Raw genomic sequence first — 25242 nt, 5'->3', positions numbered from 1 at the left:
CTGGCAGACAAAATGTTTCTTCTGAATTCATTCTGCTGCTACCATCAGAAGCAGTCAAGGAAGCCCAAGCCATGACACTCCACTGTGCTTGACCAATGAGCTTGTATGGCCTTTCCATAACTTTGGTAGAAGTTAATCTTGGGTTTCATAACTTTTTTGTCTCATCTCTGTATTTCTTTGGGAATTCTAGTTTGGCTTTCCAATTCCAATTGCTGATGAGTGGTTTGCAAGTCTTGAGTTCTTTGAACAGTGGATTGTGATACCTTCACCCCTGCTCTGTGGAGGTTGTTGGTGAAGTGACTGTTGTTTTGGGTTTTTATTCACAGCTCTCACAATGTTTCTCTCATCAACCACTGTTGTGTTCCTTGGCTGACGTATTCAATGTCTGGTTGATGGTACACCAGCGGTTTCTTTCTTCCCCATTAAGTGAAGAGGAGTACGTTCTTAAACGAGGAATAGTTCTTGATTTGGAATTGCAGAGTGGCTGGACTACAATTGATATAATTCTGTCGAATACTTTTTGGGTGCTTTCACATATGCAGCCTTTAGTGCTTTTGAATCTAACTCTGTTGTGTTTTCCTCTTGATGTAGTTCCTTTAGGCAGGTGAGATTGAGAGTGAGGTGTCTGATCTGTTTCCAGTCGAACTGTCAGAAAGTGACACGATCCCGTATCCAACCAACTGCAGTTCTGCAGTAATGCAATGTGTTCTGGATACAATAGAACATGAATACAAGTCTCTCACTTAAAATATGACTTCCTGCTGCAGCCCATCCCTCTCCTCTCGCTATTCACTTACTCAGTTTAGTGAATTTTTTTGTGACAAATCTAGTGACCTTTCGGGCAAACCTTAGCTACTTTCCGTAGAAGAATGTTGCCAGTACTGCTCCACGAGTGCGATGGTACACCTCTCTCTGTGTCTTCTCTGTTCAGTGAGTGGCAAAGAGGAGCAGCACATTCAGCGTGAGGGGAAAAAAAGGAAGACATTCTGTCGCTTATAATGTTCTCTCTGAGCGATTAACTTGTAAATATAGCCAAATTCACAGCACAGCTATTGCCTTTAAATTATGTGCTTGGTGATTTTGTCAGACGACATCACTGTCACAAAAAAAAAATCTGGATTTTAGCAGAGCAGCAGCTTGGAAGTGACTGCTGGTTAAGATGTAGTCTTAGTGACTGAAACGCGGCTCATTATTTCATACTCGTTCCGTCTGACAACAGAAACTGAGAAGCAAACAGGGCTGACAGTAGGCAGAATGCAAATATGACACAATCACATGATGAATATGCTAATTAGTGCATGAATTATCTAGCGACAGTTAATCCTGGAATTTCATTATGAAGCATCTGAACGAACCCTGTAAATACCTTTGCACTTGACTGAGTTATTTACAGTTGTCGCGTGACATCCTCATGCAGTCTCGTAACGTGAAGATTATGCTCTTCTGGTGGGTGGAGATTGGTTAATTGGGTTGTTGGTTAGGGGAGATGAAGAGGAGGAACCCTTTCTGCTGTGCCACTTTGTGCAGCAAACACATGCCCCTCACAATCTGGCAGACCTTTTTTTTGTTGGTATAGCTGTCTCCCACCTTATGCATCCAGACTATGCCATTGCACTTTCAGCAGGGCGGTGGTGCACTCCATAACTGAACACGTGACAGAGTGAGCGTCATTGTAGTGTCTCTTCTCTGTGCTGTGTGTTTTAGGGAATTAAAATGAAAATGACTTATAGACTTAGAATGAAATGACGACAGTTTTGATTGACTAAAGCAGCTTCATTTGGCCTAGGTGCCCTTATGGCAATATAAATGCAGTCAATTGCTCCGATTACATTTAGGAAACAGGAACGCTTGAGCTACCTCTCGGCTCTATGACTTCAATATGTATGGCCCTAGTGCTCATACATGTGAAGAGCACTTCCCAGCTTTGGAGATTGCTTGTCCTCTTCTGGTTCAATGTGAGGTGACCATCCAAGGCCTGAACACATTCAGTTCTTCAATGGAGAATAGCGAGTCCATACTGAGCCATTCAGGAGGTCGGTCAGACATCTTCTGAGTCAAACTCTTCCCTGACCGTCTGCGACACTGCACACATTGAAAGATCACACTACTGATGTGTCTCTTTCCAGTTTTTATCCGGAAACTAGCCTCTCTCACTGCACCCTCAGTGAAGATGCATCCCTGATTAACTTGTTTATGATAAAGTTGAATGAGTAGAGACGTAATGTGACTGCGTCCAGGGAGAGTGAGAGGACACACTTCATCTTTCCCAATGTTTGCTTCTGAAAGGCTTCTGAACCCTGAGTAAGCCACTATTATATCAATGTAGGTGACAGTTTGAAGAGAGGGCTTTGATTAGAAATTACAGTGCCTGTCTGAAGGCATTTCAGCTCCTCTGAGAAGGCTTCTGCTTGCATGCTGTGGGTGACAACAGACTTGGCCTTTTCCACATCAACTGATTGCCAGCTTGAGAACTTGTCAAAGTGTTTGGGGTTCAACTCCTTTCTTGAAGTATGTGCCGCACAAGTAGTGACTTGTTAGTTGCAGTAGTTGACCATGTTGGTTGCAGACAAGATTTCAGAACCACTCAACCATGTGCTATGGGCGAGGCCGGCTGCCAAAACTCCTCTTGTGTCATGGTTGGCAGGGTTCTGATTGGTTGGTACTTTTTTCATTGCTCAGGGCGTGTAGACCTCTGTATCTTTTGTTAACATAAATATAGAATTTCTTTGATTGATTACAAATGTAGCCTAAGACAACCTTACTGTCCGGATAGAATGTTACTGCATCCAGCTTAATGCCGAGCTCATTCTCAACGGTTTCAGTTATTTCCGCAGCTAGAACAGCTACGGACAACTCAAGTTCCTTGGTCATGCAGCTAGATTAGCCGTCCCAAACATGAAGCCAACCTCTACGTTGCCATTTGTGTTGGTTACCCTGATGTATGCAACAGTTTCAATAGCATTTGTGGAAGCATCATAGAAGATACGCATCTCTTTGCTTTTTGTTTGACAGAGAAAGTTTGTAGCATGTGTGGGGAATTTTGACATGCTCAAGCTCTTTCTGTGAGTCTCCACATACCTTCTATTCTTTAAATCTCTCATCTGGCAGAAGTGCATCCCAGTCAAAAGACTCTGTGTTAAGCACCCTCAGTAAGAATTTTCCCTTGATGATCACAACTCCAAGTGAGTCAAACAGACTGTTGATCATTGACAGAACCTCACATCTGGTGTCTCACCTGGTCTGCAACCTAGTAAATTAATATATCCCAGCTCACTCCAAAACTTCTCTGAACTGATGAGAATTCAGTGCTCAGATCTAGGTTCTTTAACTCCTTTGCAAGGTCCTCTGGAGGAAATCCCATCATGAATTCCCCCTTATTGGAGGCAGTCTTGTGAAGACACAGATTAGACAAAGCCAGCATCTCCTGAGTGGTTTTGAGAAGCTTGATGGCTTTCTCTTCTATGGGGATGGAGATGAGGCCATCATCAACATAAAAGTTCCTTTCCACAAAGTGCCTTGCCTCTTATCCATAGTCTTTTTAACCCTTGAGGGCAGCTCTCCTGAGCCCATTTATGGCAACTGCTATAGATGGGCTTATCAAAGACATGTACTCACATCTGGTACTCCAGTACTTTGTAGATTAAGTTGTTATTGTAATATCAAAGTAAGCGTTAGAAAGTGCTAATGATCTTTTGTGACTATGAAGGAATGGAACATTTGCTGGATATCAGCAATCACTGCCACTTGTTCTTTCCTAAACCACATTACAACCCCCAGGATTATTGTTTATGTTAGGGCCAGTAATGAGGGCATCATTTATTGATACACCATGATGTTGAGCACTACCCTTATTTGGCCGGGCTTCTTTGGATGGTGCACCGTGGACACTGGCAAATACCAGCACTGCCAGTTTTTATGTAATTGTGGTGCCAACTCTGCATGCTCATTTTCAAATATCTTGTGCATGAAATCTACAGTGCTCCTTCACCTCAGTTTTTATTTTCAGCTTGCAAGTCAGTGAAGTGAGACGATTGCTGGCTTTGAAGCGGCTGTGTGTCAGGTGGTAGAGCGGGTTGTCCACTAATCTTAGGGTTGGCGGTTCGATACCACAAGCTGAAGTGTTGTTGGGCAAGGCACCGAACCCCAAGTTGCTCCCGATGGCAAGCTTGCACCTTGCATGGCAGCTCTACTACCATTGGTGTGTGTGTGTGTGTGAATGAAATCCAGTGTAAAGGGCTTTGTAGAACCGATAAGGTTAAAAAAGCGCTATGTAAGTGTAGACCATTTAACTTTGTTTGGAATGTTGTTGTTTTTTTTGTCACAGAGCTCTTCACAATCTTAACTTGATTATTTCAGTTATTTCACTTGAGCTTTATTTTCCAATACTCAGTAGAAGTTATTCACTATAGAACATAGAAAACATATCAAATGTTTAAACTGAGGTATATACAGGTTTTAGAACAACATATGCTTCCATCCAGATTCCATCCCATCTTTACTTCTGAGAGCCTCTGCCTCTCTAAGATACTTAGATGATTTGTATGCACAATCATGTTACTGACCTGTTGCCAGTTAACCTAATTAGTTGCGAAATGTTCCTCCAGCTGTTTTTTTTTTTTTGTAACACTTACTTTTCCAGTCTTTTGTTGAACCTGTCCCAACGTTTTGAGATGAGTTGCGGCCATCAAATTCAAAATTCCCTTTTTTTTCTTCTTCTTAAAACCGTACATTTTCTCAATTTAAACATTTGATATGTTTTCTATGTTCTATTGTAAATAACATTTGGGTTTATGAGCAATGCAAATCATTGCATTCTGTTTTTAATTGACATTTTACATAGCGGTTGTCAAAGGTTGTCAGGTTTGAACAAAATTTTCAACAAACGGTACAAACTCAAAAACTAACACAGAATGTTCAGAGACAGGTAAAGGTAGACAGACATTTCTTCTTTGTCTCTTCTTTTGAAATAAGTTCACAGAATGCACGTTTCTGATTTTCAGTATGCCCAATATGCGGACATTAGACGTGTAACCTCCACGTCTCCACAATATTTGCTCGTCCAAATATGTCAAAAAAGCCAGCAGTTACCATGGAGTGTACTTATTTTTTCACATGAGTATAGGTGATCAGTGTTGCGGTAGTTTCGGAGGGGACTGTATGTTTTGTCTCGGGTAAACTGAACACTGTGACACTACCCTTTTCTCAGAATGGACAAGTGTCTCTCTTATTGACAGAATAATGCCTACCCAGAGAGCGTGGTCAGTTTTGCAGTTTTGGGATTTGAACTCTCAATCTCGCAAGAAAAGTGAGATCACGTATTTCCGCACATCAAGATCCACTCTGGGATATGGAGATGATAGAATTTAAGTGACTACTTGAATTAGAAAGGGGCCAGTGTGGTGTACAAGCTCCTCTTTTGTTTGTGCTATAAACCAAAGACATTTGGGTTTGAGATCAAAAGATGGAGTTGAGAGTTTAGGATTTCAGCTTTTATTTCCTATTTTTTGCATCACACCACCCAATTTTTTAGTCGTGCAAAAGTATAAGAACAGATAACTCTTGAAGAAAATTAAAGTAAATAACACTTAATATTTGGTTACATATCCCTTGCTTGCAACAACTGCATCAAGCCTGCGACTCACTGACATCACCAAATTGTCGGTTTCTTCTTTTGTGATGCTTTTCCAGGCTTTTGCCGCAGACTCTTTCTGTTGTTGTTTGTTTCGAGGGGTTTCTCTCTTCAGTCTCCTCTTCAGGAGGTGAACTGCATGTTCTGGTGATTGACTTGGCCAGTGGAAAACCGTCTACTTTTTTTTTTACCCCTGATAGATTTTGTTGAGTTTGAAGTTTGTTTTGGATCATTGTATTGCTCCAATGATGAAGTTCCTCCTGATTAATTTGAATGCATTTCTCTGCAAATTGACAGACAAAATTGACAGGACTGTATATAAACAATGAGATGCCATTAGCACATATATCTAAAAAACAGTAGAATAGTAAGTTACTGGTATGGAATTGTTGCTCTTTTTTAACTAATTAGCATTTTTATGTGCATCCTTTGTAATATCTTCTTTTGCTTCTCTGTTAATTATAGCCCAGCATCGTCTCCACAGCTGTCCCATGATGACACCCACTCCCGCATTGAACATTATGCTAGCAGGTGAGAGCAGTATTTAAAAATGAATGGAAAATAATTTTTTTTTAAAAAACAGCTCATCGATTCACCTGTATTTGCAGTGTGGGGGGCCTGGGAAAACCATTCAAATGGTCACATTTTTGCTATATATAGTTCTGAAAACTACAAGCTTTCCTGAACTGAAATGGGTGTCTCATATATATACAGATATTTCCATCTCAAAATTCTTCAGTCGCAAAATTTTCACGTCTGGTTACCCCCAAAAGGCTGAAAATTTCATTTAAAAATCCCATTTCAATTCCATTGTGAGATACCCCAACTACCTCTGTGTTTGTAATCAGTTTATGAAAAAAAAACATTACTGTCAAATTATATGCTTATGGAAAACATATGGGAAATAAGGTAGCACTTTGAGTATTAACATTATCCAAATCAGTCTCTGTTTTATCACTCGTGGCACTTCAGCATGAGCCTCATCATTACCTTTTCACTCAACTGCTCATTGTTCACGCTAACATCAGTAGGGAAATAATCACTGAATTATGTTGTGTTCTCTATGGGTGGTTTTCAGAGTTGGTACATTAATATCAGACTTATACTTAGACTTATACTTATATTTACAAGGAGAAAATTTCTCTAGACCATTACCTTTAAACAAAATCACTTGCCTTAAGCCCCTCTAATATACATTATAGTCTAAAAAAGAAAGTGTTTTTTTTCCTTTGCTGTTAAAAGTACATGTTACGAGATATATAATAGAATTATATATGAGAAGATGGTAAACATTGAATAAACCTCTAAAAGGAGCCTTGTATATTGCCTGTATATCACTGCATGACTAGTTTATACAACCAGGTCCGTAAATACTTGGACAGTGACACAATTTTTCATAATTTTTCCTCTGTACACCACCACAGTGGATTTGAAATGAATCAATCAAGATGTGATTGACGTGTAGACTTTCAGCTTTAATTCAAGGGGTTTAACAAAAATATTGCATTAACCGTTTAGGAATTGCAGCCATTTTTACAGAGTCCCTCCATTTTCACGGGCTCAAAAGCAATTGGACATTTGACTGATGAGCAGTTTCTTGGCCGGGTGTTGCGTGTTTCCTTGTTATTTCATGACAGATTCAGGAGATTGTCAGAAAATTCTGGAGTTGATTCCAAGCTTTGAATTTGCATTTGGTAGCTGTTCGTGCGAACTCTCAATATGCGGTCCAAAGAGGTGTCGATGCAAATGAAGGAGGCCATCATTAGGCTGAAAAACCCCCCAAAACAGACACATAAGAGAGAGAGAGCAGAAACTTTAAGAGTGGCCAAATCAACAATTTGGTGCATTCGTTAAAGAAGGAATGTACCTGTGAGCTCAGCAACACCAAAAGACAACTAAAGTGGATGCTCGTAGAGTTCTTTCCTTGTTGAAGATAAACCCCTTCACAATATCTAGCCAAGTCAGGAACACCTTGGAGGAGGTAATAGAATTATGGGAAGAGAAGAGTATGGAGATGGAAAGGAAGGGCTTGTGATCCAAAGCGTACCACATCATCTTTCAGAAATGTGGAGGCAGTATTGTGTCATAGGCATGTATGGCTGCCAGTGGAATTGGGTTACTGTTGTTTATTGATGATATGACTGCTGATAGAAGAATTCTGAAGTGTATAGAGTTATTGTTTCTGTTCAGATTCAGTCAAACGCTGCAAAAGTGATAGGACGGCACTTTGCAATACGACTGGATTTCAGGCAGTCGTTGAATGCAAAGGATTTGCATCCAAGTATTAAAAATAACCTTTATATTTATGATTGTTAGTTTGTCCATTTACTTTTGAGCCTGTGAAAATGGTGGGTCTCTTAAAAAAAATTACTGTAATTCCTAAACAGTTAATGCAATATTTTTGTTAAACCTCTTGAGTTAAAGTTGTAAGTCTACATTTCAATCAAATCTTAATTGCTTCATTTCAAATCCATTGTGATGTACAGAGGCAAAATAACAAAAAGTGTTTCGTTGTACATTTGTAATTTTGCCATCTGTACATCACCACAATGGACCTGATTTGTAAATATCTGTGAATAGTTGTAAAATGACACCTCATCTGGCACATCCTATTATTTTTGCATTTAAAAAAAATATATTGCTCACTAACAGAGCACACACCTTAATGTAGCCATGAAATACTAAATCAAGGTCATGAAATCATAATGCTTGTGCTGGACGAAGGCTATTTTATCATGTATTTAATTCACGTTCATTTTGTTGAATAATATATTTGATATATTTAGGACTGGCCACAAGCTTATCTGTTTTCTACTTATGTTCTATTTTCTGTTCAATTTTGGTGACGTGACAGCACATTTAAACGATCTTTACAGGTGGACAACCAAGGCAAGGTTAGAAAGTTTTGGTGAAATACATTTGCTTTCTTAAAGTACAGGTCAAAATACATTATTGGCAGGAAAAACTCAAGTTCAAATCAATTTTCCGAGACCATTACATGTGTTGTAAGCTTATGTTTGAAAGCAATTTATGATGATCTTTATGTGGACATTAAGACATTTCAAATGGTGTCCACTGGAAATGAAATTATGACCATTCACAAAAACATTTACAATGTTTACAATGACAATTCTGCTATTTATATTCCACATGCTATGACTAAGGGATAGGATCACTCGAGGAGCAGCATGGGTCTTAATTACTTGTTCAACGGGTATAGGAGCACTACGTGTGGACCAGATGCATAATAGTACAATCATGTACCTATGTTGTAAATTTCCTGCATTTCAAATTGGGTCCACTGGAATTTAAATTATGACCATTCACAAAACATAATTTTTTTTTACAATGCAACTCAGCAATGTTTATTCAACATACTGTGACTAAAGGATAGGATCACTAGAGGAGCACCATGGGTTTTAATTACTTGTTCAAGAGATATAGGAGCACTATGCGTGGAGCAGATATATTGACAATGTCTAGCTTTATACCTGTCCCAAATAAAACCAATTAGCATTGCAATTTCTGGGGTGCATTATTTACCTCTTAATCCTCTGCTGCCATGTAACCAAGTAATGGTATTATTTAAGGTACCACTTGATGTTCTAGGCCAGCGGTTCGTAACCTTTTTGCGAGTGTGACACTTTCAAGAATGACATTGTTTTGTGACATGGGAGAGGTTTTTTTCTTATATGCCATGTCACTCAGTTTTCAGCATGCATGGTTATCCAAAAATTCTCATCTGGTCTCATCTGACCACAACACACAATTCCAATTGTTCAGATGCTGCATTTTGGGGGGTGGATCTGTTAAAAACCATCCAACCTTTCCAAATAGCTCATTGTTATAGGGAAGGTGTCTATTTGAAACTTATTTTGAAACTTGGCAACAAGAATCAATTAAAGTCATGCGTCTACTTTATGAATTTTCAGATAATAGAGATTTTTCAAAATTTTTTTAAAAAAATGAACGTGTTGATTGGTATTTTTATCGCTTATGTAATTATACCCATTAATTGACTTGTGAATGTGAACAACATTGTGAAATTATTATTTCATTCCTGGTCATGGAGTACCACTGCCTTGCACATTCTGGTGTTTTCCTGCTTTCAATGAACTAAATCATAAGCCTGTAACTATAATACTAACTGTATTGAACTGGATAACTGGAAGGGGAAAAAACTAGTTACAAATATAACTCCGGTTCTGTGAACCCTGGATAACTGCCAGTGGTGGTGTTTAACACCTGGGTGCCTGCTCAATGGATGGTCAGTCTGTGTTAGTGCAAGGGAGTGAAACACATGCTCTAGCCTTGTAGCACTCATATTTCTGCGCGTGAGCTCACTCAAGTCTACCTAGCAACAGCTAAGACTATGACCGATAAAGAAATGTCCATGCTCACCATGGGTGAGGAGGCAGAAGAGAACTCAAAGCCATCACTGAGTCTGCCACATACTGAAAAACTGCAGCTTGCACTGTCTTTCTTGACTTATCCATACATGCACAAGAGAATGTCCAGGTATTACACACCACCCCTGGAAGTTAGGAGGGGTGAAACAGAACATCAGAATATTCTGGGGAGTGGTACTCAAGGCCCGGCATTGAAAATGGCTGTTCTAGTGCATTTTGATTCATGTGAAAATAACAGTAAAATAATTCTGTCTTTCACAGGCTCGCTGAAATGGAAAACAGAAATGGCTCATATGTGAATGAGAATATTTCTCCTAATGAGAGCATGTGAGCTGACACCTTTATTTGTTTTAATACTAATAAATTAAAAGAATAGCTGTGTTAGTATTTGGATTGTCACCAGGACAGATGGATAGATTGATAGATAGATTACTTTATTCATTCCAGAGGGAAATTCACATAAATTCAACAATGATTCTATAAAACCCCATGGAAATTGTTGGCTTTTTTTTTTTTTTTTGACATATTTGGACAAGCAAACAGTTGATAAATTTTGCATAAATATGACCTAAACATCAGGTAAAAACATCAGATTTTTACACAAGTTCTAAAAGTATACAATGAGAACCCAATTAAACAAATGATAACCCATTTTTTACTTGGTCATTAATTTATTGAGGAAAATGATCCACTATTACGTATCTCTGAGCGGTAAAAAGTATATGAACCTCTAGGATTAATTTGAAGGTGAAATTAGAGTCAGCTGTTTTCAATCAACAGGATGACAATCAGGTGTGTGTGTGAGTGCCCTGTTTTATTTAAAGAACAGGGATCTTGTAAGTGTATCATGGCACAAAGAAAAGAGTTTTCTGAGGACCTCAGAAAGAGAGTTGTTGATGCTCATCAGGCTGGAAAAGGTTACAAAACAATCTCTTAAGAGTTTGGACTCCAACAATTCACAATCAGACCTTTAGTTGCTTGAGGGTAACTTGTAAGCACCTAAAGGCCTCTCATATTGGCTAATGTTAATGTTCATGAGTCCACCATCAGGAGAACACTGGTGTGCATGGCAAGGTTGCAAGGAGAAAACCACTGCTCTCCAAAAAGAACATTGCTGCATCTTTGCAGTTTGCTAAAGATCATGGGGACAAGTCAGACGGCTGTTGGAAAAATGTCTTGTGGATGGATGAGACCAAAGTAGAATTTTTGGTATGAATGAAAAGCGTTATGTTTGGAGAAAGGAAAACGCTGCATTCCAGCATAAGAACCTTATTCCATCTGTGAAACATGCTGGTGGTAGTATCATTGTTTGGGCCTTTTTTGCTGCATCTGGACCAGGATGACTTGCCATCGTTGATGGAACAATAAATAAATAAACAATAATCCAGCGAATTCTAAAGGAAAATGTCCGGACATCTGTCCATGAACTGAATCTCAAGAGAAACTGGGTCATGCAGCAAGACAATGACCCTAAGCACACAAGTCGTTCTACCAAAGAACGGTTAAAGAAGAATTAAGTTAATGTTTTGGAATGGCCAAGTCACAGTCCTGACCTTAATCCAGTAGAAATGTTGGGGAAGTACTTGACGCAAGCAGTTCATGTCAGAAAACCCACCAACATCCCAGAGTTGAAGCTGCTTTATACTGAGGAATGGGCTAAAATTCCTCCAAGCCGATGTGCAGGACTGATCAACAGTTACAGGAAATGTTTAGTGGCAGTTATTGCTGAACGAGGGTAACGCACCAGATACTGAAAGCAAAGGTTCACATACTTTTGCCACGCACAGATGTAATTCTGACCAAGTGTAATGTTTTTGTCTCATTTGTTCAACTGGATTCTCTTTATTTACTTTTAGTACTTTTGTGAAAGTCTGATGATGGCTTAGCTCATATTAATGCAAAACTCTAGAAAATTCTAATGGATTCTATATGGTGGTAGTTGAACTATTCAAGTTAAAATATTGTCCAATGAGACCGGATCAGTGCAAAATAGTGTCCCAGCACAGTGATGAGCTGTTGTACAGTGTGAACGCTCCTTTCTACAGCGGCGCTAAATGAGTCTTCTACTGAAGAAGTTCCACTGTTTAACCAGTAGGTCATGGAGGGGATGCTGTTTTTTGTCTAAAATGACTGAGAGTTTGAGTGTCCTCTTTTGCACCACTACCACAGAGCAGCCAAAGCCCAAGCCAGACATCTTGATCGGTTTATTGCGTTTTTTTGAATCTCCAGCTCTGATGTTGCCTCGCCAGCATACTGCTGCAAAGAAGACTACTGGTTACCACAGACTGGTAGAAGATCTTTAAGAAGAAGAGCTTGCTCATATAGTAGAGTCTGCTCATCCCTTTCCTGTACACAGCCTCTGAGTTGACCTTCTAGTCCAGCTTGTTGTCAAGATGTCCACCAAGGTATCTGTAAATGTGTCAACCTGCTCAACATCCTGACCTATGATGGTATTGGTGCTGGTTGTAGTCCTTTTCCTCCTGTAGTACACCACCATCTCCTTGGTTTTGACCACATTGAGGAGCAGTCTATCTGACAGCTAGTCAGTTCCTGCTTCTTTTTGTTCAGCAGTTATTTTCTTCATGTCCTTGGTAATCCAGGGTTTGTTATTAGGAAAACAACACACCCTCCTGAATGGAACTGTAGTGTCCTTGCAGAAATTGATGTAGTCTGTCATGTTTTTAATGTCTTCCCCTACTGGTTCACATAACACTTCCGAGCCTGTGGTCCCCTGTGGGGATGGGGGCTGCAGACATTCTGTGCCAAGGCAAGGAAGCTTCTGCATTCACCTAAATCAATAATATATTTTGCTCATATTCTTGTTCAAGCCATATTCACTTTTAATCATCTCTGCTTATAGTAGATGTAAAATTCCGAGGTAAATCCAGAAATGAAGATAGATCTTTAATGTGACCTTACAACAAACAATTCAAAAGAATTCATTAGAAAAATTAATTAAAATGGAAAAAAAAGCCTACAACCCCGTGGGTGCATTAATATGCACACCCTCCCAATTAATACTTTGTGCAGGCACTCTTTGCATTCAATACTTTAGTAAGTCTTGATCAGCTTTTCACACTTGGATTGGTTGCAATTTTCTCCCAGACTTCCTTGCTAGCGCTGTCTTGTTCAAATTGTCAGGGGGTCTTTTCTGCACGGTCATGTCATCCCACAGATTTTCTGTTGGATAGAGGTCTTGATGTGCGAGTGTGCTTTGGCTCTTCCATGTTGGAAGGTAAAATTCCTCTTCTTCATCTTTGTGATACCTGGGATTTGTGCAGTCTATCCCATCTGTAATATATTGCCAGAAGCTTGTGGACACCTGACCCATATGTGCTTATTGAACATCCCAGTCCAGATTTGGCCTCCCTTTTGTTGCTACAACAACCTCAACTCAACTGCAGGCCACTTAGCTTCTTCCACACCATTCTTGGAAAACCATATATTTATAGGCCTTGCTTTGTACACATTGGCATTGTCATGCTGGACCAAGTTTGAGCTAGGACTTTAAGTTCCACAAGCCAATATACTATCTCCACCATGCTTAACCGATGAGATTGTATGTTTTGGATCATGAGCAGATCCTTTCTTTTTCCACACTTTGGCCTTTCCATCACTTTGGTAAAGGTTAATCTTGCTTCCAGAACTTTTGTGGCTGATCTCTGTATTTCTTTACGAAATCCAATCTGGTCTTCCAGTTCTTATGGTATCTTACACTTACATTTATTCATTTAGGAGACACTTTTATCCACAGCGACTTACGAATGAGAAAATACAAGCAAAAGACATGGTATGGCCTCTGTGTTTCTGCTTTGGATGTTTGCTTTGAACGGTGGATTGTGATACCTTTACACCTGCCCTGTGGAGGTTGTTGGTAATGTTACAGACCGTCACGTTACCATTTCTCTTCACAACTCTGTTTCTGTCTTCAATTTCTGTTTTAATTGGCTGACATCTTCGACTTCTGGATGTACACCAGTGGTTTCATTGTTTTACAGGACATTCCAAATGGTTGTATTGGCTATGCCCAATGCTTGTGCAATGGCTTTGATTGATTTGAGCCCAGGGTAGACATTCAGAGCTATTAATTGTTTAAACAGTCAATCTAACAGGAAACACCTGGTCAACAAGAAACACCTATCAGTCACATGTTCAAGTACTTTTGATCACTTGAAAAATGGATGGGTTCAAACAAAAGGTGCCATGTTCTAAGTTGTTTAACAAATCTAGATGTTAATATCAGGAAATTAAAGCTGAAATTCTGGTCTAATGTCTCCTATTTATCTTTTGATCTCAAACCAAAATTTCTTCAGTGTATAGCAAAAATATTAGAATTGGCCTTGCCATTCCAGTACTTTTGGAGGGGACTGTATGCACTCTGTTTTTTATTGTATCACAGCGCCCTCCACTAATATTAGCACCCTTGGTAAATATGAGCAAAGAAGTCTGTGAAAAATTGTCTTTTATTGTTTAGCCTTTTGATCTTTTTTAAAAAAAAATCACAAAAATACTCTGCTCTCATGAATATCAAACAATAACTGTTGCACCCACCAATTCTACAAAGTTTTATGTTTGGTATAAAACTGACAATATATCTTCTTCTTCTTCTTTCTTTTTTTTTTTTTATTTATTTTTTTTTACTGAAACTGTATTTTTTGATAGGCCAAAAAAAGTATGCACTTGTTTTTACATGGAAATCGGGCCTTATATTAGTACCAAGCATTGTTCAAATACAGAAGACATGTTTATGTTGAAATATTCAAGTATTTCTGTATATTAAAGATACAAATGTATCTTTTTTTTTTTATTATTTTTTTTAAACTTCTAAATGTAAACTATGTTTTCTGGTTATTGTAGGGATGATGAGCATCTACTGATCCAACACTACTGCCAGAGTCTTAATCAGGGCTCCCCCTTAAACCATCCACAGAGCCCAGCACAGATCCTCATTTCAATGGAGACTGAAGAAAAGGGGGAACTTGAGAGAGTTCTCAGTGATTTAGAGCAGGAGAATAGGTTTGAACATTTTTAAATCTCTATTCAAGAGCATAGATACTTGTTACACCATTGTAGGCCAATTAATTATCATTGTCAATGTTTTAGGAGGCTACAGGCAGAATATGATCGACTTAAAAAGGCCCATGACCACAAGGGGTTTTCACCTCTTCCTTCACCTCCACCAATGCTACCTGTTTCACCCCAGAATCGTGATGCTGAGCTCATTGCTGAGGCAAAACTTCTGAGACAACACAAGGGTCGCTTAGAGGCAAGAATGCAAATTCTGGAAGACCATAACAAGCAGCTTGAGTCTCAGCTTAAGAGGCTTAGACAGCTACTAGAGCAGGTGGGTAGGACATGACCTTAAATTTTTTTTTTGCAAATTAAGTTAATAAGTTTCATATTTGTTTAAAATGCAATTTATACATCAAATTCACAATATGGCCAAATGTATGTGGACACCTCTCCATCATAGTCATATGTGGAAGTTGGAAGTACACCATTTTCTAAAATGTCTTCGTATGATGTAGAATGAAGATTTCCCTTCATTGGAACTCAGGGGCCTATCTCACTTTTGTTCCAGCATGACAATGACCCTGTGCACTTACCAAGCTCTTCAAGAACATGGTTTGCCAAGGTCATTGCATTAGAACGTGAGTAGCCGGCACAGAGCTCTGACCTCATCCCAACTATACACAGTTGCGATGAACTGGAACTCTGACTGAGCCCTTCTCGCCCAATATCAGATCTTTCCCTCAGCGACGTTCTTGTGTCTAAAAGGGCACAAATCCCTATAGTCGCATTACAAAATCTAGGGGAAAGCCTTCCCAAAAGAGTGGAGGCTCATATAGCAGCAGAAGGGGGACCAAGTCCATATTAATACTAATGGTTTTGAAATGGAATGTTCAAGGACAGATTCGAGTGTGATGGTGAGGTGGCTGCAATCTTTTGGCCATATAGTGTAAATTGCATTATGTCAGTAAGTCATACCAAAAAACTTCAAGCTTGTCTTTGTTCATATGTTGATGACTCTTATAAATAATTTAATGTAATTTACGTTTTTGCAGCTTTGAATATATTGCTTGCAGTGTGTTAAGTCAATCTGAATTGCAGTATTACACCTGGAGAGAGAATTAATCAGAGAAAATGTCATTTAAATTTTATTTTATTTTATTATTGCCCTTTCCTGGTCGCTCAGTTGGTGGACTGCCTCTTATATGCATATTCTTTCCATTTATTAACAGTGGATTAATGGTGTTTATGAAGATGTATTAAGACTTGAGATATGTGGTTGTGCATCCTCGTATGTGAAATAAGTCATCAATAAAGGAGAAAAAAATGGGTGGGGAGTTCAAAGAGTCCATGTGTGGTGAATGGTCAAAGCGCTTCAGCCTTAATGGGAATGTTAGATATTTTTCTTCACTAAAAAACAGAGATTACTGGCTGAGGGACCGTGTTAGTCCCTTAGTCAGATAGAGAGTGACTGGGGAGACAGGGGAGATTTGCGTGTTGCACAAGACTCCCTTTGTGTAACAGAATGCTGATTGCAAAGGCAGTTTATAGCTTACAGTTCACAACAGTCAAACTATGCACAGACAACTATCTGCCCAGATGTGGATGGTCTAACTTGAGTTATTTCAGTTCATGGTGTACAGGAGAGGAAAACAGCTGATGTTTTCCGATCATTGTTCTAGATTGACTAGAATTGAAGGAATGACAGTGCAGTGCTTTTAGAAGCCATCCAACGAGGTTTAAACCACAGCTGTTTTGCCTTGCGTTGAGAATGAAAGTGAATTTACATGAAAACCAAGCAAATGAACAAATCATTGTTGCTGGGTGGAATTAGTCTTTGCAAGGACCTCAATACAAGAGGTCATTTTCATGCTTTACTGATGTGTATTGGGTTGCATCCATCCATTTTACTGTGACACTACAATAACAAAAGGGAGCTATCTATTTGTAAATGTATAGTACCTACACTGTTTACCTCTTCTCTAGCTAAAATCATTATGAGAACTCATTTTTAGTCTCTCAGAATCTTGTGGCAAATCCCCTAAAGAATATTTCAAATAAATGCAAACAATATTTTATAAACTCCACTTAGAGCGAATACATTTTATATTTATTGGTCATTTGCTATTTGAATTTGTTTCACACTGCTGATCAAAGAGCTGAAAAGTAACAAACATCAGCTTAGTGTAGGATGTGACGGGGCTGAAGACTCTTCATACGCTTAAGACCTCAGCAGAAAGTTGCTCAGTACCCGTTACTTACTATTTGCTATAAATATACTTGCGATAAGTCATTACCTCTCCTTTCATCTGTTCACTTTCATACATGCTGTACTTCCCATAGATTCTGAGTTACCCTGTGTAGCTTACAACCACAGTCAGAGCTACAATTTTCAGTTCTCCAAAGCTGTGATACTTATTTTCTTCTGTTTTCTTCTGCCTTGAGTACCTGTTCCATTCTCTGTGAGAGCATTGGATGTGACTTGCTAAGTAGAACCGCTGAGTGCCACTTAGCTTGATAGCTCATGCCCCGGCTCTTGCAACCAAGCTACCAGTACCGTCAGGGACAGGGTGATCTGTGTCTCCAATGGTCTAATTCTGGTGACTGCCAGTAATATAGATTCCAGTGGACTGCAATGTACTCAGCCCAAACCCCCCCACTGAGCTATGCCCATGCATGTCTGCACCATGGAGTGTACCCAAATCCCCTGGAGCCAGAAGATGGCAATTTTCTATGTGCCTGCTGTCTCATTATTGACCATCTGTGAGATGCAGTCCAAGACTCTGAAGACCCCGTGTTGAATGTGTAGCTATACCAGCTCACAGACGCAACAGGGTTCCCTAACCTACCCTAAAAATGTCAGTGTCTTTTTTGGTATATGACGTGGTCATGCAGTCATCCACAATGAATATGCACTTTTGCCAGACGATGTGTCACAGTCAGTGGTACACTGCCTCATTGTTGTGTGCAGACACACTGACGACTGGCTGACTAGATCTTATGGCATGATTTCCACTTACAGGAAACTTGGTTAATTATACAGCTAACACTGGAATAGCCATTTCCAACAGTTTCTCCATTACAGAGCAGTTTGAAATCTTGCTTTTAACAGCAGGACACTTGCAGGATCCTGGGTTTCAATTTTTGTATGGTAAAGTTATCAAAAGTTATTCATGCCATGACTGGTTCAGTCATTGGACCTGTATGATTACTTCCATGTCCCCATTATCCATGGAAACACGGGTACTTCTTGAGGTTTGCAGTCATGGAACAGGCATACCAGATCCTGCTCTTTGGGTTATCTCAAACTGATCAACTCATGGATGTTCTTGAGATGCATATGCATGTCTCCCTGTCATCTCTTACGGGCAGAGGTGTTAGTATTCTCCCATACTTAGACGTCCGGCTCATCTTTTCCTCCACCATACAGCAGGTCATTCTGGACATACATGATCTCCTCACACACATCTTCAAACTTGGTCCAAGAGTAGACTTGCATAATAACTTCCTAACACTAAGGTGATTAGATACCCCCATGTTTTTCCCAGCCCCATTAAATTTAGCAGACATAAAGAAAACTTGTTTTCTATCTTTCTAAATTCTCAGAAGTCACCATAGAAGGCCAGGAGGGGGATGGTGGGAGGTACATTTCCAAATGTGAGTGATATTAGGGCCTTCAGTTCTTCTTCTGTTTTTGTGCATATCTCATACTAAATTGTTTCAGAAATTAAAACAAAGGCAACCTTAGTAAGCACAAAATGCAGTTTTTAAATGGTAATGCTATTTCCTTATCCAATACCAACTGGGCCTGTGTGATAATGTATTTGTTTCCCTATTCACTAATTCCTCAAATCTATGAAACTGCATTCATAATGGGGTTCAGCTGGACTAGACACAACCATCCCTGATTACCGCAAACCCTGTTCAATCACATCAACACTTATATAGAACTTTTTTAACAGCATGAAGTTGGTTAAAAGATCATACCCCATGACACACTATGCCAACAGTGAAAGAAATTCCAGAAATGATGAGGAAGAAGGTGATTGAAATACATCAGTCTGGGAAGAAAGCTATTTCAGGCCTCTCTTGCATGAATAAAGGTCACTGTTCATGACTCCACTATCAGAAAGACACTGAACAAAAATGGCATCCATTTTGTGGTGAGGCAAAAACCACTGCTAACCCAGAACATTAAAGCTCGTCTGAATTTTGCCAAAACACACCTTGATGATCCTCAATCCTTTTGGGAGAATGTTCTGTGGATTGATGAGTCGAAAGTGGAACTGTTTAGAAGACAGGGGTCCATTTACATCTGGTGTAAACCAAACACAGAATTCCACAAAAAGAACATCTTACCTACGGTCAAGCATGGTGGTGGAAGTGTGATGGTGTGGGGATGCTTTGCTGCTTCAGGGCCTGGACAACGCAATAATTGAGGGAAACATGAATTCTGCTCTCTACCAGAAAATCCTAAAGTCTGTAAGTTGAAACTCAAGCGCAACTGGTTTATGCAGCAAGACAATGATCCAACGCATAGGATTAAGTCCTAGTCCTAGAAGTAAGGGAAAGACTGATCTCCAGTTATCGCTTCTATAGGTAGCACAACCAGATTTTAAATATAAGAGGGCAGTTAGTTTTTCACATGGGTGATATGTGTTGGATAACTTTTGCTTCAAATAAAAAAAATCAAATAAAATACTGTATAGTGTTTACTCACTCAGGTTGCCTTTGTTTTATGTCGTATTTTATTTGAATATCTAAAACTTTTTAGTATGAGATATACCCACAACCATACTTTAATTCATGTATTTAAGCCCCAGGAAATAAAAACATAGATTGAAGGAGGGGGTACTTTATTTTTCCCATGACTGTATGAGTGTGTCTGACCCCTTGTGAATATGGTCTGTGTGATCTGATGGGTATTGGGCTTGTAGGGTCTGTTCAGCCAGAATTGGGCTATTAGCAACACTTGCATAGTTGTGGCCATGTGCGGTGAGGCCAGGCTGGTATCAGATCTCTTGCATAGTTTGTTGAATGCTCTTTTTCTAGTCATGACTGCACTTCCTCTGTCAGTATAGCCAATTGACATGCGTCTTGCATCTCTGTGTTGTGGATCCCTGTGTTTGGCAGTGGCCAACAGTGAAACCAGAATGAACTATGGAGTGGATGTGTAAGGGTGTAAGTTGGCCCACTGTTCAGATGTTAAGCGAGTTCTTAGTTTTAACACTGAGTGTCACTACCATGTAAACAAATCTCTGAAATGCTCCCCATGACATTAATGGCTTTAATTTTACACCGCTACATGTCTAGACAATCAGACAGACTACTTGATCCCTGAGGGAAAATTTGTTGTAACAGTAAACAAGAAATGACAAGGACGGAGACAATGCACAGAAAACACAGATTACAGTTCCCATATGGAAGTAAACGAAGTAAAAATAAGATTAAAAAAAATACACATTTTCATACCGCTCAGTGAAGGTATCGTTCACCGGTCTATAGTCCCAACTCCTGCCTTTCACTTACACAGCCCACTGCAACAAAGTCATTAGAAAATTTCTGTAAATAACACATACTCGATTTGTGCTTAAAATCTGAGGTGTACAGTGTGAATAATAATTTCCAAAAGTTACAAATAGCACTAAAAACAACACTGAGCCACACAAAAAATGGCTAATTTAAAACACTAGACTCAAGACTAGTGACTATTAGAAAGACCAAAAACTAAAACACACTACACAGAGCTGCTGCAACTAGCATGGCAGCTCTTTAATGTTATCAGACTTTTTTTTTGCAATACATGGGGGCACCAAAGAAACAAAAAAGAGAACAATAATGCAGAAGATATTTGACATTTTGTAGGGTTCTGACAGCTTAGAGTGATGTGTGTCTGTTTAATGTGTCAGAAATCAGTTGCTGTAATGGAGCATAATTTTAAGAGACATTATGTCGTCCACTTGTGCTAAATGAGCCCAAAAGGTGAAGCAGTTGGCAAGCATGCAATTCACCTACCCTTTGTGTTAACTAATTAAATCCAAGAAAATGCTACAAGGGCTCAAATTACAGTCCAGAAGGGAAAATCTTTTGTGCAGTTAATTGATCGACCAATTGCAACATAAAAGATCATGCAGCTTCATAATAAGGAAAAAATGTGATCTCAGTGACTTTGTCCATGGCATGAGTGCAAAAACAAAGGTGTGGGGAATGTTTCCTTGGCACACACTGTGCCCCTTAATACCAGTCGAGCATTGTTTGATTGCCACAGTATTTGAGTATTGTTGCTGACCACTTGCATTTATTTATGGCCACAGCTTAGCAGCTACTTCAAGTACGATAATGGTTCCGTGAACACAAGTGAGTTCAGTGTACTTCAGTGGCCTGACCATTCACCAGATTTGAATCCAATAGAACACCTTTGGGTCGTGGTAGAATGGGAGATTCCCCTTAATGGATGTGCAACTGATTGCGTCAGTTATGATGCCATCATGTCAGCATGGACCAGAATCTCAAAGGAATGTTTCCAACACAAATAGTTAAGGCTGTTCTGAGAGCAAGGAGGGTTCTCCCAGTATTGTATTGTGTTCCTACTGTGTAAAGTGATTGTATAAAGATATACAGTCCCCTCTGAAAGTATTGGAACAGCAAGGTCAATTCTATTGTTTTTGCTATACTTTCAAGACATTTGGGTTGGAGATTAAAGATGAGTATGAGATGATAGATCAGAATTTCAGCTTTCATTTCCTCATATTTACATGTAGATGTGTTAAACAACTTAGAACATGACACCTTTTGTTTGAACCTACCAATTTTTTCAAGTGATAAAAAATATTGGAACACGTGATGTTTCTTGCTGCCCAGGTGTGCCCTGTTAAATTGATTGCTTAAAGATTTAATAGCTCTGAATGTCTACTCTTGGTTTGAGCTCTAGGTTTCACCTGTAAAGACTGCATTTGTTAAAAAGGATAAACCAACATGAAGATCAGAGAGCTATCTATGGGAGAAAAGCAGCCTTTTTAAAGCTGTGATCAGAGAGAAAATCTATCAGAGTCATTGCATAAGCATTGGGCATGACCAGTACAATAATTGGAATATCCTGAAAAAATAAGAAATCACTGATATACTAACAGCCAGTCATGGAACAGGTTGGCCAAGGAAAACAACAGCAATTGGTAACAGAAACATTATGAAAGCTGTGAAGAAAACCCCCAAAACAACAGTTGGTGACATCACCAGCAACCTTCACAGCACAGGGGTGAAGGTATCACAGTCCACCATTCGAAGAAGACTTCAAGTGCAGAAATATATAGGCCATACCACAAGATGCAAACCACTCATGAGCAGTAAGAATTAGAAGGCCAGATTGGAATTCGTAAAGAAATACTAGAAGAAATAATAAGAGATCAGCCAAAAAAGTTCTGTAATCAAGATTAACCTCCACCAAAGTGATAAAAAGGCCAAAGTGTGGAGAAAGAAAGGATCTGCTCATGATCCAAAACATAGAAGCTCATCTGCCAAGCATGGTGGAGGTAGTGTCATGGCTTGCATGGCTGCTTCTGTAATGGGCTCACTAATCTTTATTGATGATGTAACTCATGATGAATTCACAAGTTGTCTGCAGAAATCTGTCTTGCAATTTACAGAGAATTGCACCTAATCTAATTGGGAGGAACTTCATCATGCATCAAGACAATGACCTGAAAAGCACTGCCAACACAACAAAGGACTTCATCATCGAGGGGAAAAGTGGAAGGTTTTAGACTGGCCAAGTCAATAACCAGACCTTAACCCAGCTGAACATGCAGTTCTGTCTGTTCCTATACTTTTGCTCAATTAGAAATTGGGTACTCTGCTACCAAAGGTTTAACACATCTAGGTGTAAATATCAGTAAATTAAAGCTGAAATTCTGATATGATCCATCATCTCTATCATGTTTGAGATCTTTTGAGCTCAACCCCAAATGTCTTCAGTGTATAGAAAAAACAATAGAATTGGCCTTGCTATACACACACACACACACACACACACACACACACACGCACACACACACGCACACACCAAAGATTTTCACACCTGGATTTGGGCAGTTTTTCCACATTCTTACTTGTAGTCATTCTCTCAATCAGATAGGATGGGGAGTATCTGTGAATTGCCATCTTCAGGTCTCTGCACAGGTGTTCTTTTGGCTGGGTGAATTGAGGACATTCAGAGACTTGTCCTGAAGCCACTTCAGTGTTGTCTTCACCGTATGCTTGTTGTGGTTGTCGTGCTGAATGGTCAAACTTGGTACCAGTCTGAGGACGTGCGCATTCTGGAGCAGATTTTCTTCAAGGGCCTTCTGTATTTGATGCATTCATCCTTCCCTCAATTCTGATCAGTCTCCTTGTCCCTGCTGCTCAGAAGCACCCACATCCTTCACCATAGCGATGGTGTTTACTATTTCATGAGAAGAGTCATTTAGAGTCAGAGCTGTATCCTTTTATTCAGGCGTGATTTCCATCTAGCCAGTCCACCAATAAGGCCTGATTTATGTAGTATTGCTGAAAGCCATACTGAAGCTCTGTGGCCATTGGATTCTTGGTCCTTCATTTCATAATGATGGAGCCAACTGCCATCTGGGAACATTGAAACCTTTTAGAAATAGTTTTATACCCTTGTCCAGATCCTATGTCTCAACACAAAACGATCATGAATATATATGGAGAGTTACTTGGAATTCATGGCTTGGTTGTTGGTCTGACATCTACTGTGAATTGTGGGACCTTACACACATGTTCCTCTAAATCATGTTCAATCAAATTTGCCACAGGTGGACTCTAGTCAAGTTCTAGAGACATCTCAGGATAATCAAAGCAAACAGGATGCACCTAAGCTCAATTTGGAGTGCCTTAGCCAAGAGTCAGAATACTTTAGTTTTTTATTTTTAATTAACTGAGCTACTGAGATCATTAACCCTTGTGCGTCAATTTAAAAACATTACACATAGGTCCATAGATCATCAGTTCTAATCATAATTACCAAACATTCATTCATTTACTGAATTGTAACCCTTTAAATGCTGGTTTGTTTACATAATTCCACAGATGATTTTTTATGGGGGGAAAAAGAAAAATAGCAATCATTATCCATATACTAAATGCTAAGCAGATTTTTTTCTTTGATTATTAGTCTTTGATATGTCCGTGATTAACAACAGAATTTATTTTGATGCATTCTTTTTTTTTTTTTTTTTCGCCGTGTCAGATTTAAAAATAAATAAATAAAAACAAAACAAAAAACTACCACTCAGGTCCATAAAGGACAAAAATGTTAATGTCAAAAAACTGTCATAGAAATATTATATATTAATATCCACTTTCACTGACTTGGATTTTTTTACCAGCATCAGATCTGATCATAATGACCAAACATTCATTCATTTTCAGAAATGTATCCCTTTAAACACTGGTTTCTTTATATAATGCAAAAATCTTCAAAGCTCAGTGACCACCTTTGATCCATATACATGGTGGGATTTGTGATCTCCACTACAATATCATTTCTTTCTTTCAAACTGTTCACATACATTTCCAGTACAGACGTACAAACCACAACTCTGATATCCGTACAAACTCCCACACGATTATATCTGCATCGTTTATTCCGTTGGACTGCGGCGCTCTAGAATACAGCAGAATCAGAAAAAAAGGAAACGCATGTATTTTCCCCAGAAGCTAAACCTGAGAAAATACTACACATTTCAGAAATAATAAAAAAAAAAAAAATTCAATGTTTTGAAACCTTGTCAACAAAATAAAAGCCTATTAACACAGAATGCATTATTTTATGCTTAAACGTCACTGGGGATAAATATTGCAGTTTGAATGGGTTTCAACGGGGACATTTTTGTCCTTAAGGTCCTGGGTGTAACTATTTTGTGTACCTAGTTTAAAATAGATTTATGAAAGCAAATGAGGGTGTAATATTAAAATTCCGAAAAATTCACACCTTTTTCAAAAACTTATGCTGTTTTCGTTAACACAGACAAAATGATGACAAAAATGTCCATAAGGACGCACAAGGGTTAACTGAAAAGCTCTTGACCTCTGTCTGCATGATTGCACTAGTGTAACATCATTGGCTGATTTGGATAATTGCATGAATGTGCAGGTGCACAGGTCTTCTTATTAAAGTGGTCAGAGAGTGTATATACT

The 25242-nt window shown here is 39.1% G+C and overlaps 1 protein-coding gene across 13 annotated transcripts in view; it reads left to right on the top strand.

Annotated features, from left to right (window-relative positions):
- dmd (dystrophin) overlaps nt 1–25242 on the top strand; it is a 252578-nt gene that overhangs the window by 210592 nt on the left and 16744 nt on the right. For 11 of the 13 annotated variants that reach the window (XR_008384779.1, XM_053615382.1, XM_053615381.1 and 8 more), the window contains 4 exons: nt 6095–6160; nt 10300–10365; nt 14896–15054; nt 15142–15382. Coding sequence is in view for 12 of the 13 variants with exons in the window: in XM_053615382.1 (XP_053471357.1) it covers nt 6095–6160; nt 10300–10365; nt 14896–15054; nt 15142–15382 (532 nt within the window). In the remaining variant the exon portion in view is untranslated. The remainder of the gene's footprint in view (nt 1–6094; nt 6161–10299; nt 10366–14895; nt 15055–15141; nt 15383–25242) is intronic. The other 2 variants (XM_053615384.1, XM_053615383.1) reach the window with 1 other exon arrangement.

Source organism: Ictalurus furcatus, chromosome 26 (genome assembly GCF_023375685.1).
Source record: "Ictalurus furcatus strain D&B chromosome 26, Billie_1.0, whole genome shotgun sequence".
NCBI classification, from domain to species: Eukaryota; Metazoa; Chordata; class Actinopteri; order Siluriformes; family Ictaluridae; genus Ictalurus; species Ictalurus furcatus.
Note: the sequence above shows the minus strand (reverse complement) of the source record. Positions and strands in the feature narration are given on the sequence as shown.